Source organism: Gymnodraco acuticeps, unplaced genomic scaffold (assembly GCF_902827175.1).
Source record: "Gymnodraco acuticeps unplaced genomic scaffold, fGymAcu1.1, whole genome shotgun sequence".
NCBI classification, from domain to species: domain Eukaryota; kingdom Metazoa; phylum Chordata; class Actinopteri; order Perciformes; family Bathydraconidae; genus Gymnodraco; species Gymnodraco acuticeps.
The window spans coordinates 2388581-2409083 of NW_022990334.1; the positions used below are offsets into that span (position 1 = coordinate 2388581).

Below are 20503 nucleotides of genomic sequence, written 5' to 3' on the forward strand. Positions count from 1 at the left end.
CACACACACACACACACACACACACACACACACACACACACACACACACACACACACACACACACACACACACACACACACACACACACACACACACACACACACACACACACACACACAAGACTTTAGTGCAATTTTGAGACACATCCAGGACCAGCAAAGCCTACATTTTCACAGTCAGAATGGATGGGTAGATGGATGGTGATGTGTATATAAATATATATATTTCTAAATAATTGAAAGTGATATTAATAATGTATGCAGAAGTGATGGAGGGTGGGGGGGTTGTTGTTTTTTCTGCTGATGCCACTGTTTCCTAAGATCCCCCATCTGTTGACTCTGGTCTCTGGGGTGAGAGGCCAATCAAGGGCTCAGCGACACATCTGCCTCCTCATGCACACACACACACACACACACACACACACACACACACACACACACACACACACACACACACACACACACACACACACACACACACACACACACACACACACACACACACACACACACACACACACACACACACACACACACACACACACACACACACACACACACACACACACACACACACACACACACCACACACACACACACACACACACACACACACACACACACACACACACACACACACACACACACACACACACACACACACACACACACACACACACACCACACACACACACACACACACACACACACACACACACACACACCACACACACACACACACACACACACACACACACACACACACACACACACACACACACACACACACACACACACACACACACACACACACACTATCCTCCTCTTTCTTTTGTCTATCTCACACATAGATGTCTGCATTCTCGTGTCCGGTTAATAAGGTTAAAAGGGGAGGAAACACACTCACCTACACACACACTCCCACACACTATCTCCGCCTTGCTTTATTCCTGACAGATCCACCAGTAGACAGGCGTCAGATTCTCCTCCCGAGGTGCTCGGTAAGTGAGTATCTGCCATTCCTTTAAGTATGACTATCGCGCATTGGCTTCAGATCAGTGAGAAAACATCCACTTCCCTGCTGGGTCTGTTAGGGATTCCTATCTTTACTGATACCTGCTCACGGAAACAGCCCCAGTGTGCCACGCGGCGTTCGCATATTCCTGTCTGTATATATACTGTTGACTGTTGCCGGTTGGAGGCCAGGGTTTCCTGCCGAGTCTGATTTTGACAGTGTAGCACGGAGCTGCAGTGACAAAGCTCACATCTGGAAAAATCTGCTTTGTGTTTAGCTTGACACTTTTGTCGCGATGAATACCAATAAAAGCAGAGTTCATCAGGGCGAAACAAAACAGGGCTGTTATAAAGAGATGTGTGACCAGAGGTGGGAAGTAGTGGAGTACAAATACTTTGTTACTGTACCTAAGTACATTTTTCTGATATCAGTCATTTACTCCACTACTTATTTTTCTGACCACTTTTTACTGTTACTTCTTACATTTTGAACACAAATACCTGTACTTTCTACTTCTTACATTTTCAAACCGCATTTGGTGGCGTGATCATTATTATTTAGAATCATTGCGTGCCTATCGATTTTAAAACGATCCGTGTATCCATCATTTCCTGGTCTTCTCTAAAGAAGAGGGACCAATGAAAACGTTGTCATGTTGCCGTTGTTCAGCATGGAAACACAATGACATTATTGTTCTATTAATATAAAGGGAGGTCAGGTACTCTTTAAAACAGCTGGTAGTTATGGGTACTTTTTACTTAAGTACATTTCGAAGCCCATACTTCTTAGTTTAGTCAGTACTTCTACTTTTAACAGAGTATCTTTAAACACGAGGATCTGTAGTTCTATTTGAGTAAAGGATGTGTGTACTTTTGCCATCTCTGGCTGTTATAAAGAGATGTGTGACTAAGCATGTGCGAAACGTAAGACCCTCTATAATTATAATACGTAATATCTCATCACTTACCGATGAAGTAAGACAGTAGGATGGCCAGCAAGGCAGCAGCTGCGATGGCTGACACCGCGGCACATTTCCAGCTGCAGTACTTGGACGGCTTCTTTAGCTTGAAGGCTGAGCGAGAGAAGGTGTTTCTGGGTAGCAGGCGAGGGGGCGGAGAATACACGGTTCCCGAGGTCAGAGGGTAACCAGGGGAGGAGCTACTGAAGAGGGGCGTGGTCCCTGACGACGTCTTGAACAAGAAGTGCCTGGAGAGGAGAACACATAGAAGAAAATGGTCAATCCACAGGTTATTTTTTCAATTTTAGTGCAGATATAAGCAGTAAAAAAACACTTCTATAGCGAGGTAAACAGGGTTCAGACACACCGGCCAACTACTGAATCAGAGTCGAGATTACAGGGTCACATATGGGAAAGCATCCTTCCAATTTCTCTTTCTGATGAACCCTTCCTGCCATGTAGGTTGGAACATCCTTCAACTGATTATGTCTCCAATTCATCCCGTTCCAGTCCAAAGTCTTTTTTTAACCTCCAGCTGCTTTTTCCCCTTCTCCACTACCCTCATATCGCTTCCATTCACCCCACTTGCCTCATTTCTGCTGGAAATGGCTTGAGAGCATCTTTGCCGTGCTCCTCTCCTGCCCTCATTGCCTTAGGAAGGTCAGAGCTCTGAGGGAGGATTTGAACCATCATCCCGTTGCTCGTATTACCCATTATCCTCTGATATCTCTGCACCTGCTCACCCGACGTGTCTCCTTTCTTACCCACCCTCCCTTTCCATTTCACAATGCTATCGTTTTTTCTCAGCCTACTTGCACTCCTATCCTTCTTACTGTTCCTCAGCGTCTCCTTTCCTATTCTCATATCTGCCTCTTAAGACTTATTTTCTGATCTGACTTTGAAGGGGACGATGTGCCATGATAAATAATTAAAAAGACTCAACCTGAGAAAACTTTTCAAGGGCAAAATTCTCAGAAATAAACTTGTAGCGCACACAGGGAGTGAGGAGGTGCTCCTTCACAGACTCCAGGTGGTAGAACAGAAGAAGCCCTCAGGTGAGTGTGACAGATCAGAGGCATTCTGGCTCAAACATGACTGAGGAGAGGGAGTTTTTGTCTTGGTGGAATTTATGTGCTGGGAGAAATGTCTGAAAAGAGAGGATGTTTGTTCTTCACTTCTTGAAAGGCTGTTTCAGGGCAGTCTTGATGTTACAGGCATGTTCTGATGGTAAAACACCATTCATCTTATCTTGGGTCTAATTGACGTAGTTTTATCCGTAATTTCCTGGATATGATAAGATTTTCCAACAAAGTAATTGCTGAGATGTTGGGACACGCCAAACATTTAGCTAGATAATCTTACAGTAATAATCTACTTCTTTGATGGCTCCTAAAGGATTGTTGACATGCATCTGGATTCATCGTCTTCTTATTTACATGCATTTTCAAGCATTTGGACTACGTATGTTGTAAATGTATTATCTTTTTGATTTACACACAACATCTAATGCACATCTGTCTGTCCCGGGAGAGGGATCCCTCCTCTGTTGCTCTCGCTGAGGGTTCTTCCATATTTCCCAATTAACTGGGGGGTTTCTATGGGAGTTTCTCCTTGTCCGATGTGAGGGTCCAAGGACAGAGGGTGTCATATTCATATTCTGTTAAAACTGTAAAGTCCACTGAGACAAATGTAAAATGTGTGATATTGGGCTATATGAATACACTTTGATTGATTGATTCATTTTTAATGGAGGCAAAACCAAAAGTGAGCACACAAAAAATACTGTAAATTAAGTCGTAAGGCTATGTTGCTAGCCATCAATTATAGATGGCTAAACACTGACGTTAGACTTTGCCAATTTCTTTAATGACTTCAAAATGCATAATTTAGGCTGCAAAGTCCTGTATGCAAACATTTTACAACTCCTTTCTTTCACAGAAAATGTTTTTCTTTCTTTTCCTCTGTGACTTTATTGGTTAAAATGATTGTCTGAAATACTGGTTAGGTTGAAAATCCAATAAACAAAATTAAAAAAACAGATGTAAGGAAAATAAAGTGTTTTGTGCTATTTTCTATCTTTGGGCTTTGTCAAGTCATTACAATTTAAAAGGCTAAAGTCCAAGTTGCTATGAGTGCTAGTACGTTGGATACGTTGGGTCTTTTCACTGTTGTCCCTCTTCACTAGTTTCCCATGTCCCCTCTTCATAATTTGGGTCTTCATAATTTCCACCCTATTCTAAGGGGAAGCATGATGGTGCCTTTTCATTTCAATTTCTGGCTTTGTGTTTCTTCACCTCTTACTCGTTTAATATTTAGGAGAGTGCATTTACGTAGTTACGTTGTTTTCTCTCTTCCTCTGTTTCTGGCTGTTCTTTTCATACCCTTGTTTCTCTGAGAAGAGAAGAAATACTATTCTAAAAGGAGCTGACACATGGTGTCTCTTCACTTGTACACTTGAGGGGTCAGAGTTCATATGGAGAGGGATTCCATGAGCGGTATGCGCCGGCCTGTGCCTTTACCTTGGACTTCTAATAGAACTGCTCGGGTCTTGATAGATTGAGTGGGGAAGTTCATGAGATCTTTCTAGAGGGTTATCAAGAATAAATTGTGTATTCTCTTGTTCCGATTAAGCCAGCCAAATCTTTTTTTTTTTTTTTCTTCTTTTGTATCTATATCTACGCCGGGATCCGGAGTCGAGGCTGATCCTCTTGCTGTAGTCCTGTGTCTTGGATCCTCTATCCTGAGTTCTGGATTAAGTCGTGGACTTCGGGTCGTGGCTGAACCTGTCTCTGCGGTCCTGCCTTGGGTCTCCTCATGCTGCTTCCCTGATGGCTTCCACAGGATTGTAGCTGACATCCTCGTGGATTCATCTTCTTATTACAGACACATGCATTTCCTAACATTCGGTCTATATGCTGTAAAATGTATTATCTCTTCGATTTACACGCGGCATCTATTGCACGTCTGTCCGTCCTGGGAGAGGGATCCCTCCTCTGTTGCTCTCCCTGAGGTTTCTCCCATTTTTTCCCTTAAACTGTGGTTTTTCTCTGGAAGTTTTTCCTTGTACGATGTGAGGGTCTAAGGATAGAGGGTGTCGTTTTTCTCATACTGATATTCTGAACAATCTGTGCTGTTGTATTAGCTGTAAACTGTCTCTACTGTAGGCTATTTTTATTTTATGTACAGCACTTTGGCTGGACCAAAAATCGTTTATAAATGTGCTATATAAATAAAACTTGATTGGATTTGAAGTTAATCACAAGGCATCAGTCTAAAAGTCAAAGTCAAGTCTTTTCTTTGTCAAGTGGAGTCTAACGTCACCACATTTGTGACACAAGACTGCCTCAAGTTAGAGAAATGTGATCACATGAGGAGTTCTCAGAAGTAAAGTAAAAAACCGTAGTGTTTTTTTCAAATGTGCTCTGTTCTCTAGTAGCTCACTGTCTCTTTGTATCAGCTTGTATGACCAGAAACTATTTAGAATAAGGCATAGCTGCACTTTGCTGTGTGGTCTTCCTTTTGATGTTTTTAAAACTGCTGTTTCATAACAGCTTGTGTGTACAAGAGTGTTCCCTTCTTAAAAATAGTGATGTGCTCAGAGCATAACGATTTGGTTTGGGAGCACCGCTGCACTCTCTATCAATTATTCAGCCAGTCTCAGCCCTCCCTCCTCTCCCTCTCTCCCTCTCTCTCTCTCCTCTCTACGCGGCGAGCTCCGAGAGGAGGCTCTCGAGCTATGCCGTCACTAGAGAGCGGAGGGGGCTCTCCATCAAGCGCTCTCTCGTCTAGATGCTCGCATCGAGTCTCTTCTACATCTCTCTCTCAAGTCGCTTAGTTCTCTCTCAGCTCTCGCGCTCTCTCGGATCTATCTCTGCTCGTCGATATCTGACTCTGTCTCTCCTCTACTCTCTCTCTCTCTCTCTCTCTCTCTCTCTCTCTCTCTCTCTCTCCTCATCTCATGCCAGATTGTTGGAATGGTACCCTGCTTGACTCTCCTCTTTTCTCTCCTCCTCCCTCCCTCCCCTGTTTTACCTGTCAGGTACGCTGCATGCCACCAAGGAAAACATAGGAAAAAAGAGGGATAGAGGCTAGATACATACAATAGAGGCTAGGCATTCATGTGTTCACGCCCAAACATGCACGCACACACGCACATAGACACACACACACACGCACATAGACACACACACACGCACATAGACACACACACATAGACACACACACACACACACACACACACACACACACACACACACACACACACACACACACACACACACACACACACACACACACACACACACACACACACACACACACACACACACACACACACACACACACACACACACCCCAAGGTCAACCAGCATGCGTCTTCCCTTCAACTAATTTTCACCGGCACTCTGTGATGGCAAGGCCAGCGGTAATTAATTGCGACACCCCCAATGTGTGTGTGAGCGCAAGGACGGGGGCGAGATGGTCAATTACTTGCGACACAATGTATGCGATTTAATGTGCTGGTATACATTTGAACGAGGGCGCCGAATTCATTTCATTGCCTTTCTTTGTTGTTTGTGTGCAGACGCTTTACTGTGAGCTTGGTGTGGGATGGGAATATGTCTATGGGCCATACTAATTACGAGTAGGAATGGAAAGTGTCTAATGTGCTCTGGGGAGGTAATTGACATTGATTTATGTTGCGGAGGACTATGGAGGGGTTCTATCATAGCAGGCAGCCGGCAATCACAATTCTGTATCATTAGGCTGGGGTGTGTGTTTGCTTGTATGCATGTGTGTGTGTGTTTGTGTGTGGATATTGTGGGTTTTTGACAGTGGTCCAGCATGGAAACGTCACACATAATTAGAGAGCTGACAGAACGCCCCCCCCCCACTCCTCCTCCTTATTTTCTTGAGCTGCCAGCAGCACCCCCCAACCCTCCCTCAAGTCTAACCATTGCTACATCGCTGTCATGCATCCTGTCTTACACATGCAACACACACACACACACACACACACACACACACACACACACACACACACACACACACACACACACACACACACACACACACACACACACACACACACACACACACACACACACACACACACACACACACACACACACACACACACACACACACACACACACACACACACACACACACACACACACACACACACACACACACGAAGAACAGGCAACACTAACTCACACACCGACACACATTTGCACAGGCTCAGACATAGGCGCCCACCCACGCACAAACAATACAAATTCATGTGGGTTTTCCTTTCATGAGATCGCCCTGTACGTGTTACTAAACGTTTAATTTGCATCCTCTCGGAACAAAATTGACATAAGAGAAGGATGGAGAAGGGGAGGGGGAGGCTATAGATTAGAACACACACTGTGAGAAGGAAGGGAGGATGTGTTTTCTCTCCATTCCAACCCTGTTCCCCATTGAGAGGAAAAGAGGACCTGGACAATTAACCACAGAACAGAGAGCATGCTGGGTAATTAGCAGGAAGTCAAAGCTCGCATTCCCCCTTGAGCGTGCGACAACACGCGCTTTCGCGGGCGATGCGCACACACTCGTGATTTTTTTGTCAGCTTTCACAAACATGTGGTGGCTGAGGATAGCACTCTGAGAATAATCGTCAGAGGTAGAGAACAATTAGCGGAGGTCAGCTCGGTATGGGGTCGACTGGAAAAACTGATCAGATCTGAGAATGAAACAAAAGGCTCGGGGAGTGGAGGATGCTCAACGATGGCATCAGGAGAATTGTTCCCCGCTACAATAGTAGGAAACAACAATCGGCAGATGGACGCAGTATAATGGGCATTCATTCGCTGAGTGTTGCTTTGAAGGAGGACAGGGAACACTTCTGAGGCTATGTGTAAAAAGCCAAATTATACAAAGGATCATTGAGTATTCAACCATCCAGAAATTCTATGAGGAATTTCTCTACATTAAAGTAATTCAAATGACACCCTATTTTTTTTCTTTTTTTAGTAAAGGTGCCCCACATGACCTGAAATAAACAATAACCTCTGCTATTGTCAAAGGGCTGTATTGCATTCTTTTCTAAAACTACACATTATGATTATTAGGATTTGGTGAATATTAGATTTGGTAAAGGGTTAGGGTTCATCATCAAGTATAGATGAAAGGCGTCATAATCAGTTTGATAGAACTCAGCATTTAATTGAACCATTGATCAAAGACCAGCATGTTAGGTTGGCTCAAGTTAGTTTGATAACAGTTGGATACTCACAACAGAGTCTGATTTGAGTTGAAGGTCGTTTTAAGTTCATTTTTTTCCAGCTGGATTTAAGCTATTACTTCCTGTCATCATCCCGTGTTTCTTTGGGGTATTTCAGGGATTTTGTACAGCTGTATATACTAGACAGTAGACAATCAACCAAGGCTATGTGGACGGTGTCATAGGGTGTAATTATGTGATATACTAGCTCTGCCCACTTGGGATGGACTAACCTTAAGAATCATAGTCAGACTTGCAACAGAAATTACTTTTTAAGCCCCTCAAAATGACATTTAGTTGAGCAACAAGGTCAATGTAGTAGCTGCATTTGGGCTTTATATGAATCCAACATAGACTCTAAGTGTATTTGGTTCTTCCTTGGCCCATACTACACCCTTCCATGATGTTTCATAAAAATCGGGTGACTCGTTTTTGAAACTGGCTGACAAACACACAAACAAATGGTAGGTAAATCATAGCCTCCTTGGCGGAGATAATGTATGAAGTGGAGTTAATAAAAACAACCTTTTGTAAGGGTAGTGGCTCTGCATAATGATGTTACGTTTATAGTATATACTGTATGAATACAAGATCATATCGTTACTGTAATAAACCCTGCATGGTATTATGTACTTCCCATATGCATATTAGCGTCGTGGTTACGGGGCAGGGGCATGAATCTTTCCTCCTCCACCACCCCCTGTTGTTCCCACAGGTAGCATCTCCGCATCATTCGCTGCAGTAATGCATTTGAAAGTAACCTATAGCCCCCCCCCTACACTCTGCTGCTCCTTCCACATACATTGAGATGCTGCAACCCTCTCAGTGATCTTATTCCTCCCCTAGAGCTGTGGCCCCAAGCGGAGGGTGCAGGGGAATGTCCTGAGATCGCAGAGAGAGATTGAAACTGGCACCAGATAGCCAAGAGGCTCCAAGGGACCGATTGGAAATCAGGTGCTTTCTGGCAATGCTGCAACACATTTACACACGTGTGCGCTCGCATGCACACAGAAAAAAGGCATTCTTTCTGTCTGTTTCTCACACACACAGTGGCACCAGCCATCTATAGTCATTTATCTCTCACCGGTAAATGTATCCATGTTCGTCGGGCCCCAATCTCTTTCCTCTGCCTTTCTATCTTCGCTCACACACACTCCCCCAAAAACAATCTCCTTCAATCACCACCTCTCTCCATTTCCCTCCCTCTCTCTCCCGCTTTATCTCTCCCTCCACTAACGTAAACCATTCCTTTCCATTTCCCCCCCCCTCTCTAACTCTCTGGACTTATATTTCTTAGCGATATCCCCCCACAATCCTCCTCCGCCTCCTCCTTCTCGTCTGTTCCTATCTCTCTCTTTCTCTGCCAGTCATTCAAGCCCTGGGGTGTTCTTAGGTGATCAATCTTCATCCTCTCAGCGCTGTCACACTGTCGGGTCATCTCAAAACACACGTGCGCACACACATCCGCTATAACGAGTGGACAACAAAATGCCAACATTTACATATGATTACAGTGGGGAGCAGAGGAAGTGGAACACACATGCGAAGGATGCGAACACAAAGCCTTCCCTCCCTCAAAAGTACACGCACGTTCATCTTCTCATGGCTGCCGGTTGTAACGAGATGGAGGCCGGGCTCTGCCAAAGCGGGGATGGTGTGACTCTCTGGCTCGGCCCCGGCTGGCTCTCTCTCAGTCACGGGCTCCAGCAGCTCCAGCCAGCCCACCCAGCCTCCGCCATCACCAGACCCAGAGAGGAGGGCTCAATCTGGGCTGGAGGGTGGAGCTGGAAACCCGTCCGCTCTGGGCTCCATCCACTGCGACAGGCTCTGAGCCATGCCCAACCCCACCACCTGAACATGACCAAATACTGGCACCGCGGAGAGCTCAACAGTGTGTGTGTGTGAGTGTGTGTGTGTTTGAATCTGTAAAGATGGCAATAACAACATAGCTTCTGTGAAAAGAGAATTTATTACTTTTATTTTCGCTACCCAAACGTCACTAAAGATAATTTGCAATAAAATAAAACATCCTCTATACTAAAATTACATTATGGCACATGCATTGCCATGGAAACGCAGGTAAGATAAACAATCGGGACTGGAAATTGCTTCTATTTCAAGCCGTAGGCCTAGGTATTCTTGTTCAATACCTTCTTCTTATCCTTCATGCATACTGACGTGATGCATCAGCACAGGTTGAGCACAGACCTGAGACCAGTGGGGCTGAATTAAACATGGCCGGGCCTCATAAATACTGCACAGGGCCGGCACTCAGGGGAGCTTATCCGGGACCATAAGAGCTGGAAGTCCCAGCGCCCAGCAGGAGAAACACAACTACAGCTCGCAGAGTAAATGCTCACGGAGCGAGCGTGCGCATGCTAGCAAGCATGTAGCCAGCGTCCCTCTCACTGTATGCCTCATGAATAGTAATACCCTGCATGAATGCTCTGTTTGCCTGGTAAGTGTTCTTTGTGTACTGGCAAAAGCGTGTGTGTAAAGTGTGTGAAATGGTTTGTATTTCCTGCTCCCTCAATTTAGGGTGCATGCATAATAGCTTTGACACATGGTGGCTTTCTGTATGTGCTGCTCCAGGAGATAAGGTAGAAAATGTATTTGAGTAGCACACCTTTCTGAATCAGAGCACTGTTTCATTTTCTTTAGGTGGTTCATATATTGGTGTAGATTGGTGGAGGGGAGTTGTGACTAACAGCACATGATATTCTGTAGTTTTCTGTTTGATCAGTGAAGAAAAACCTGTGGCTTTTGTCCATTAGACGAATGAAAAACAAATTATACTATGAGCCTCGTAAAGGCTGCTCAATAATCAGGTGAACTGCTTAAAGGTAATGTCTTCTACCTTTGCCCTCATTCCTGACCTTTATGTTACGTAATACTACTCTGAATGACTACCGTATGAGAGGATGTTAGAATATTGCACTGTAGCTCTCTGGCATTTGTTGAATTTGGTGCAGAATGATGAAAATACAACTCAGTGTGGTAAAGACATTTGTTAAGAGGCTGTTGAGTACGGTGGCCCGCAAACGCACTACATCGACACAAAACACTTACATTAGAAGCAATGGGCTGCACTTTATAAAACGAAGCACATATTTAAAAAACAAATGTGCCAAAACAGATGCTAAAGAAGAAACATCTTCACCAACTTGATGAAAAATGCGGAAACGGGGACACTAGAAAGTGTTAAGGTTCTGGGATTATAATGTGTTAAAGATGTTTCTACTTTGCATATGTTGTGGCACATTTGTGTGTTTTAATTTGCACTTTTCTTTATGTCGTCTAATGTAGGTTTTTTGGGCAGATGAAGTGCGTTAGCCCCTGTCTGCAAAGTAATTCTGTTTTTAGATTTTAGAGTTATATTATGGTAAATAGTTTTACACTCCACTTTGTGGTTTTGTTGATATTGCAAGTCCATTAAAACGTTTTCTTGCTTAAGATTTTTCATTATTTGAGCTGGATGTTCATCAGTGGTCACTTGAGATGCATGTATTCAAAAAGCATGTGTGAACTAATGTATCTAAAGTAGGGCTGTCATTGTCTTTTCACGCTACTAATTATTTTAACGTGCGATTAACGCATGTGTATTTGTCCTCGGCCCGCCCCGTAGTTTCAGAGCCCAAAGGCTTGACGTTGTTGTTGTTAGTTGGCAGATTCTAGCGAGAGATACAAAAAAGGTGTTTTAAACAGCAAGCCAAGCACACAGCTGATGCTGACAGCCCCGCTCCTGCCGCTCGCTTGCGGCAGACCACACTTGAACGTTTGCTGGGGAGACGCCTGGACAACTACAGCTTAACATTGTGGAGGACGAGGGGCTGCGTTATTCGGATCGCATCCAACGTACATCACAGCGCATTATTTTGATCCACAGTGGGAACTTCAGTCTCATGCTTTGACTGAAGATGAAGACAGAGGAGCGGCATTTCGCCGGCAACTAAACAGGCTTGTCTGTCTGAGCAACTGGCTCAGTGCAGAGAAGTACACAGGGTTGGGAGAGAGTGAAGAGAGAGAGAGGTTCCAGGTTGTTGTGTTGAGAATATTCAGGAGAATATTTGTCATTGTTCCAATGATAATAAACACACATTTGCATAAAGCATATTTGTCCACTCATATGTTGATAAGAGTATTAAAAACTTAAAAAATATTCCTCTAAGGTACATTTAGAACAGATAAAAAATGTGCGATTAATTTGCGATTAATCGCGATTAACTATTTTAATCGACTGACAGCCCTAATTTAAAGCTGTCCACTTGTGATAGGCACCTTAAAGACACATGTTAATACCAGGTGTACACAGGTCATGCTGGTTTACACTGGCATGACAGTGATGTTTGCCAAGGACATTAAGAAGATTGAAAACCTTTTGGAGATTTTGTATAGACCCTAACCATAAAAAACGTTGCAATTGCTAGAGAAAGTAAAACAAAATGTCATCCTCCTTGGCTCTTGCTTTCTAGCATTTCTCTCCATCACCATGGTTCTTTTCTCACAGGAATGTTGTGGAAGCAGCATGGCTCTGACCTTCCGTCCGTCACTATTGATTACTCAAGGCTTACACCGCCGCTGTGCTTTCAGTAGGTGGCTCTAGATATCTAGAAAAAAGAGGAAACATTTCTTACCTGGTCTCCAGTGGGACGTTACTGTTGAGCACCCAGCTGTCTTGCAGCTGAACAGACTCGGGGGTGGTGGGCCCGTCTCCAGGACCCGGAACCGGGGCATGGATGGGGTTGCGTCCCCCTCTCAGAGTGTTTCTGTTCAGGCTATTTGCAGACTGGTGGGATAAGGTGTGGTGGTTGTGCGGAGGGGGCAGTGGAGGCCGTAGTGTGGATTGGCTGTGGTGGTTGGCAGCCCCTGGAAGGAGACCAAACAGAGAGGAATTTTAGCATCACACGTCTTTGTGACAGAAATCAAACAGAGCTTCAGACACAAGGGAGGGAAGGATTTTATTTCAAGCTGCTACAAATGTGAGACAAACACGTTATTTGATATTGTTTATTTTGCAGCAAACCAATAAAAGTAAACCTTTTCAGCTCACAGAATAGCATAATTAGCAGTCCATTACGCGCAATCATTTTGTAGTAGGAGTCGAATTTTCCAAACGGTCGATAACTTTTTTTAGCAGGAATCTCCACCTAAATAGATACATGTTATTTGATAATCATGTTTTCACATTTTGCTTTCACTTTTTCTCTATGATTTATCCCGTCTTATTTTTAGCCAAGTCTTCCGTTTGATGTTGTTTGCCTTTTCACAATTGAGAGAAAGTGTGTGCGTGTGTGTGAGTGGTATTAGAGCACTCGGCACAGCGTGTGCCCTCATCTCTCGCTCTCAGACTTGGGGGAACATGTCAGCTAGAATCCAATACCAGCCCTTCCAACTCTGAGCTAATGGACTGTCGAGTGAGAGAGCTGAAAAACAAACCCGGATGACTCAGACAAGAACACCCATCACCCATCACCTTTCTATCTCCGACGCTCTCTCTCGGTGGGGGATTTGAGCCTGTCTATAGCGTGTGTGTGGGTTCGTACAGTAAAATCAATAAACCACATTCTATACAGTACAGGAGAGTTGTCAGGGTTACATCACTTAGCATACCTTTGTTCACAAATTGACAGGTCAATGTACTCAAAGCGACACTGATCAAAAAGAGGGCATACAATCACTTTGTGTATCACAACAAACTGTCCAAACCTTTATTTTAATCTGAACAGGAATGTTGGAATTATTGCAAAACACACAGGGTCATTGACTTAACTTTGAATTCTTGCTTTTTCTCACATCAAAACGACACGCTGCATTTCCTTTATTATACTACACATCTGAGCGTGGAATACATTAAGTTGATTGTGTTTGTTTGCACATAGCCTTCCTGGCACTGATCAAAGGATGAGCAGTAGGTGCACATATGCACACGTATGTGCGGGGTGAAAATAACAGCAACAACTGCTTTGTCAAGCTGCGCAATCACACTTGTACCCCGAGCATTTGTCATCTCCTCTTGAATTAGATGAGAAAAGAAACAGCGTGTGAGAGGAAGAGATAGGGATGCATACCGGTATCCGGTATTACCGAAATACCTGTTACTGGTGGCTACGGTATACCGTACCGAAATCAGATCCGGTTTCGATACTTTAAAAAAAAAGAAAAAAAGTGAGTCCGTGGCCCGTGATGGCGGGTGTTATAAATTAGATTGCATAATTGTTTTTCTTCATATTTTATGTATTTTTCATTGTTTGTTCAATACTAGAAAGGTAAAAGTCCCATAAAAAGGACTGTGATGGGATTTGTGTTCTCTCACCAGTGAAGGTAAATGTTGATTTTAAAGATGAGATTTGTTGTGATCTCATGACCTTTATTCTATTATGTATTTGTTCTCTAGTCGAATCTCAGGTTTAACATTAATTATAACGGTGCTATAACGGTCTGTTTGCATTGACAAGATGTGCTATTCACGCGGCACACCTGATGGCGGGTGTTATAAAAGATATTCCATAATCGGTTTTCTTCATATTTTTTATGTATTTTTCATTGTTTGTTCAGTACTAAAAGGTCCAAGAAGTCCCACAATTGAATTTAATATTCATTTGACATGTTAACTATATCGTAAAGCGCTTCATGGGAGTAATTGTGGGATGATACATTTTCAAAGTATCACGATATGTATCGGTATCGTTCAGTGGTATTGGTATCGTAAAAAAGTCAACGATATGCATCCCTAGGAAGAGAGACGAGTGCATGTGGCAAACGCTCCTGCCCCCCTTTCAGCTTTGATATTTGTCCATCAAGAGAGTCATGAGCGGCATCCATGATGACGACTCCTACACTGAAACAACACACAGAATGTAGAAGCTCACAGAAACCACCTCGAAGAAATGTTTTAAACATATTTATATTTGTAGCATTAAGCAGGGGTGGATATTGTCCGAATGAGTCCCTGGGCACCTGCATGCAAAAGGCCCCCCCACTTATCCGACATGGTGCCAAGTCACTTTAAGACAATTGAGCCTTTTTTAGTCGTTGTTATGCATCTCTGTTGATTTTTCATCTTTTTTTTATCGTATTGTATCGTATTGTAGTTGTTTTTATCACGTTTTAATGGTTGTCTTTTTTTTTCTGCTATGACTTTTACATTATTTATTTTTTTTAATCATTTTGTGCTTGTTTGCATATATTTAATGTTTTTTTTTTGTTCAATTTGAGTGTCTTTGTAGTTCATTTGTTTCTTTCTGCAGTTGTCTGTGTATCTTTGTAGTTGCTTTGCCTCTATTTGTGGTTGTTAAGCATGCACAATTGTTGTGAGTCTCTTTGAGGTGTCTTTCTTTTCAGTTGTTTTGAGTCTTAACCTGGTTGGTGCATGACTCTTTGGGTCACATTTGTCAAACATTGAGCTAATGAAACGTTGGGCCCATAATAATCCATCTATGGAATTAAATCATTCCCTCTTCCTAATTTCCTTTCTCTAGGCGGGTGGTTAGATCATATAGGGGATATGGCACTCCTTTGCATCTGCAGCTGTAAAGGCGACCAGTTTGTACGGTGACCTGATTCCACCGGGCTGCCACTGGGACGCAGGTGTCACCCACATGGCCCCGAAGAACAGATGCTAGTGAAAGGAGAGCCGAAGAGGGCGAGGAGACGAGAGAAAGACGAAGGGGCCTGACCTCTGCTACACGGGAGAGACGCAAAACATCTGTTTGATTGCACATGCGAAGATGCTCCTGGGAGAACCGGCGTGCATATATTGGCATATGCAAACAGACATGCAGTTACACACCTGCAGGAGAAGTCCAACTCTTTCATCATACATGCAGAGTGTAAATTGATATTAAAGCATGCGAAGAGTATATTTCTCCTCCTCCTTTCCATACAGCCGAATTCTTTCTTCAAGGATTGTTCCCCTCTCCTTTTATGGTGCTTTTATTTGTATCTTTTGCTGAGATGTAAAGCACTTTGGGATACATCTTGTTTCTTAATAGCACTTCATAAATATATTTGAACCGACTTCCCCTCTCTGCAATGCATACATAAATGTGAGAGAGCTCCAACTACACCCTATCTGCATAAATACATTTTATCTAAGCAGAGCAACAATACACACAACACAGAGCATGGGAAATACACTGGGAAAAATAAGCTCGCACGCACACATGAAGGCATGGGCACACAGTCTGTGCGATATGAAAATAAAAGTAGGCACCATGTTTAAATCTGCGCACAGAAAACATGCACAGGTTTGTTTTTGTCTTTGTTCACTTTCCTGCTATAAATACTGAACAGTTTTTTATTCAAAATGGGATTAATAATACATGGCACACGTTGTATGGAAGAGGAATACATGGTTTTATAGCCTTAGTTTTCTATGTGCTACTGCTGAGTGTGTGTACAAGCATCAATTGTGTGGAAATGTATGTGTGTGTGTGTGTACTGTTTAACAGTCCAGTCACTATATTGTTACACAGGGACTGAGTAAAAATGTACATCCTGTAGTGTTGCAGAAACTCACATCTGCCACATTTTGTAATAAAGATTGTAACATTCAGCTTGAAAAAAAACACAGAAATGCTATTATCTATCAGACAGCTGTGAATTGTATTATGAGTCTCCAGATAAAGTCAGAAAAATGCTGAGAAAAGTACTTATTGTAATTCTATGCGTTTTCTCACCTCCTGGGGCCGCGTACTGTCAGGTTAGCTGAAGTGAATTGTTACATGATAGAATGAGATTGTTTCTTTTATTCTGCATTGAATCAATATTTTCTAAATAAAGTGCATGAATGATTCAATGCTAATGTTTACTGTTGTTTTGGCACATGCAGCCTTTCTCTTCCACATCGACTTTAGTGTGCTACAAAACAGTTACGACCGGAGACAAATTGCTTTCCTTTTTTCTCAGCTACAGAACAAAGTGATGTCAAAGAAATGTATTTTCATGTAGACTCACAATCCATTAAAACAAATCCTTAAAAGTTCTTCAGAGAAAACACAAACACAAGGAGAAGTGGGGTCTGCCCGAGAAACAAGGCTGAAGTATAAGGCCGTTTTTTTTCTTTCATATGCTCAGACAACTTCTGAAGAGAATCGCAGATTGCTTTGGCCACAGAAACACAAATCTGACCATCCATTGGAACAGAGGCAGCGCGCAGTAACAAGTAGGCTGCGGGCAAATGGATCCAATAAATTAAGATAGAGGACTTAGTCAGATGAATTGTCCGGTTTGTTCAAGTACAACCCGCAGGTAGGCTGATAGGAACAACTGTTTTAACCGGGAACTCAGTCTGATAAAAGGCAAAACATGCGGTGAGGAAATAGCGCAATTAGGGAGCAGCCAAGCATTTCACATTTTATTCCACTTTATCTTTCCCTCCTTTCTTTCCTCTCTCTTTGACTTGCCCGTGTGAGTAAACAGCGATTGTGAAAAGATTCTCTTAACAGCTCTCGGTTTTGTTTTCGCTGCCACTTTTTGTGGACAAGCTCGAGCCCTTCTGACTGCTGTTGAAGCCTGACCCACTTTATTCTGTCCAACGTCCCCCTGCGCCTAGAGGAGGAGGGGGGGACACACACACACACACCATAAGCTGGTGGTTTGGCTCAGGCTAATCCCTGGAAGTTCATTATGCTCTGCAATTCAAAAGGAGCCTCATTCAGCGGAGGAGCATTAGCTGCTAACCTGCATCCTCTGTAAAGCACACAAGTGAGAGGCAGGGGCTCGCCACACCATATTGATCTCACAGTGTGAGTGTGTGTGTGTCTATATGAGTGTGTGATCAGCTGGCAGAAACCAATGTGGTTTGTTTTGTTGCCATGGATAGGCAAACTGTTTATTGACATTGTTCTGTGGTTAACAGATGTGCACATATGCACCTGGATATGTGTGTATGTGTGTGTGCAGAATAGAAATGCCCATTCAGCAGTTAAAAAGGGATCATTGCAGGGCTCAGCTCCCTGCCCTCCCTCCGTCCTTCCCACTCCTTCTGTCTCAATATTTCTTTTATTTCACGCCCCATATCTCCACTGCTCCTACATTTCTTTAAAAAAACAAAACAGTGCCACCCCCCATTGTTTTTCATGCACCTTCTCCCTGTGCTAATTGCTATTCTCCCTGTGTTTTAAGGTGGTATCTTCCCATGTGCTGCTGCTTCATATGTCCTCTGTCTGAGAATGTCACATGCTCCTCATTTGTCATTCTTCTCAGAGCTCAGAGGCTGAGCACAATGGAAGGAGAGCTTGAGGTGAAACACACACATGCTGACAAAAGGAGCTTAATTTCTCACATCGGCTTTAGTATACACACAAACACATACAGGCACCAAAAAAAGATATAGTTAAATGCACACACACAAACACACACACCCCCACCCACACAAACCCCCACCCCCACCCACACAAACACACACACACACACACACACACACACACACACACACACACACACACACACACACACACACACACACACCACACACACACACACACACACACACACACACACACACACACACACACACACAGCCTCTGCCTTGGCTAGTCATCTCTGTCTAATTAGGAGGCAATAATCCGCTAGAGAAGAGTCATCAAATTCAGCCAAAAACAAACAGTCTCCATGAGCAGAAAAATGCACGTGTGCATATTATCCCCACGCACACAGATGCATATAACTGCACACACACACCAGGCGCGAATCATCCCACTGTTACGCAAATGTCACCCTTACATAAGCACCATTATGAAGAATAACATTAGAGCAGAAGGAGGCAACGCGTCTTCGCTGTGCCTTTTGTTTCTGTAGATTTGTTTCAACAAAGCCATTAAACATTCATTGCTTCGGCAGTGACTTGGGGTGGCTTCCCTGGCATGAGATAGCTAGCCACTTTAGAGAAGGGCTCGGGCTAAAAATAGCCTAGCATTCCCCATGCATAACGAATGGCCAGAGACAGCGCTAACGCTAGCTCTTTCCAGGAGCGATCTGCCACGCTCCGGTTGGCCGTCTCAGCTCTGCCGGCGTTCCCAGACAGGTGCTCCGAGCCAACAGTATTCCCACATAAACATTCGCAGACCCAATTCCCAGCCAATCCCCGGCAACACCGTTCCGTTCCCGTTCACTTGTCATGCTTCAGTGGGAACACAAGTCATGTCTGTCCACCTGTTAGCTTAGGTAATGGTGGACTACTTTACAGGAACAACACACACACGCACGCAGACACAAACACACACACAGCATGCTGCTTCCTGAGGATTATCTCGCTGTGGTCAGTTTCTGCCTGGCTTGGTAAGCCTCATTTCCTGCCCAGCGTCCACTCTCTGCAGGACCACACAAATCACACAAACAGACACTCACACAAGCATAAACAGACGCCGGTTATAGGTGTTTTATTTCCTCACAGCCGTTCCTGTGACTTCCTACATGCCAGGGTTTGTTTATGCAGTTGCCAGACTGCCACTCTAAACTCATTTAGGTCGATTTTAATGGACGCCCAAAGCCAAGGACTCTCTCTGCACCCATTAGATCAGCAGTCCTGGCTGGGAATCGTGGCAATTTGCAATCTTCATCTCAATGTTGTTCTCCTTCCATCCACATGTCTCTCTTTTCACCCTCTAAGCTCTCATCAGCGAACCCCGTTTTATTCACATTCCCCCCTTTTCATGTTCTTTGTCTCTTTGACTCCCTGTGTCTCTCGGTTTCCGTCTCCCTTACAGTCCCCATCTATTTGTATTCTCTTTAGATGTTTCTTTTCTTTCACTCTGCTTTTTCATTCTTTTTTTTCCATGCACAATGTCTCATTAAACAACTTCAAAAGTCAAAGTTTGGCTTTCTGTATTTTTGTTCCCATTTGCCTCTTTTTTCTCTGTCATTCTTGTTTTTTCTTTGTCTCCCTCGCTCGCCGTCTCTGTGTGTACAGGCTCAGCAGAGACTGAAAAGAAGCCCCGGAACAGAAAGTGTGGGTGTATGTGAACAAGAATGAGAGAAAGAGAAAGATAGAGTGTGCCTGCGAGCCTCACTCTTCCTCTTTGCCAGCGTCTGCCATTAGGGTGTCAGTGGCAGAGTGAATTTATTTGCTGTGCGGTTACTGGGCTAATGATTGATGTTGCCCCAGCAAACAGTAAACCAATTAGAAGGCTGATGTAACGTCATTTTAAAAGCCTCCTAATCACGTTGCTCTTGAACCTGGGACCCGGGCCTTCCCTAATGAAGATTTATACTGGATCAAAGGAGAGCCTAACGCCATTAACAATAGATTGTATTCCACCAA

The 20503-nt window shown here is 43.7% G+C and overlaps 1 protein-coding gene across 1 annotated transcript in view; it reads right to left on the minus strand.

The window, feature by feature from the left end:
• Positions 1–20503, minus strand: part of tenm2 (teneurin transmembrane protein 2) — a 267237-nt gene that overhangs the window by 57749 nt on the left and 188985 nt on the right. The window contains 2 exon segments of the mRNA XM_034223289.1: positions 1983–2221; positions 12876–13107. Coding sequence (XP_034079180.1) covers positions 1983–2221; positions 12876–13107 — 471 coding nt within the window.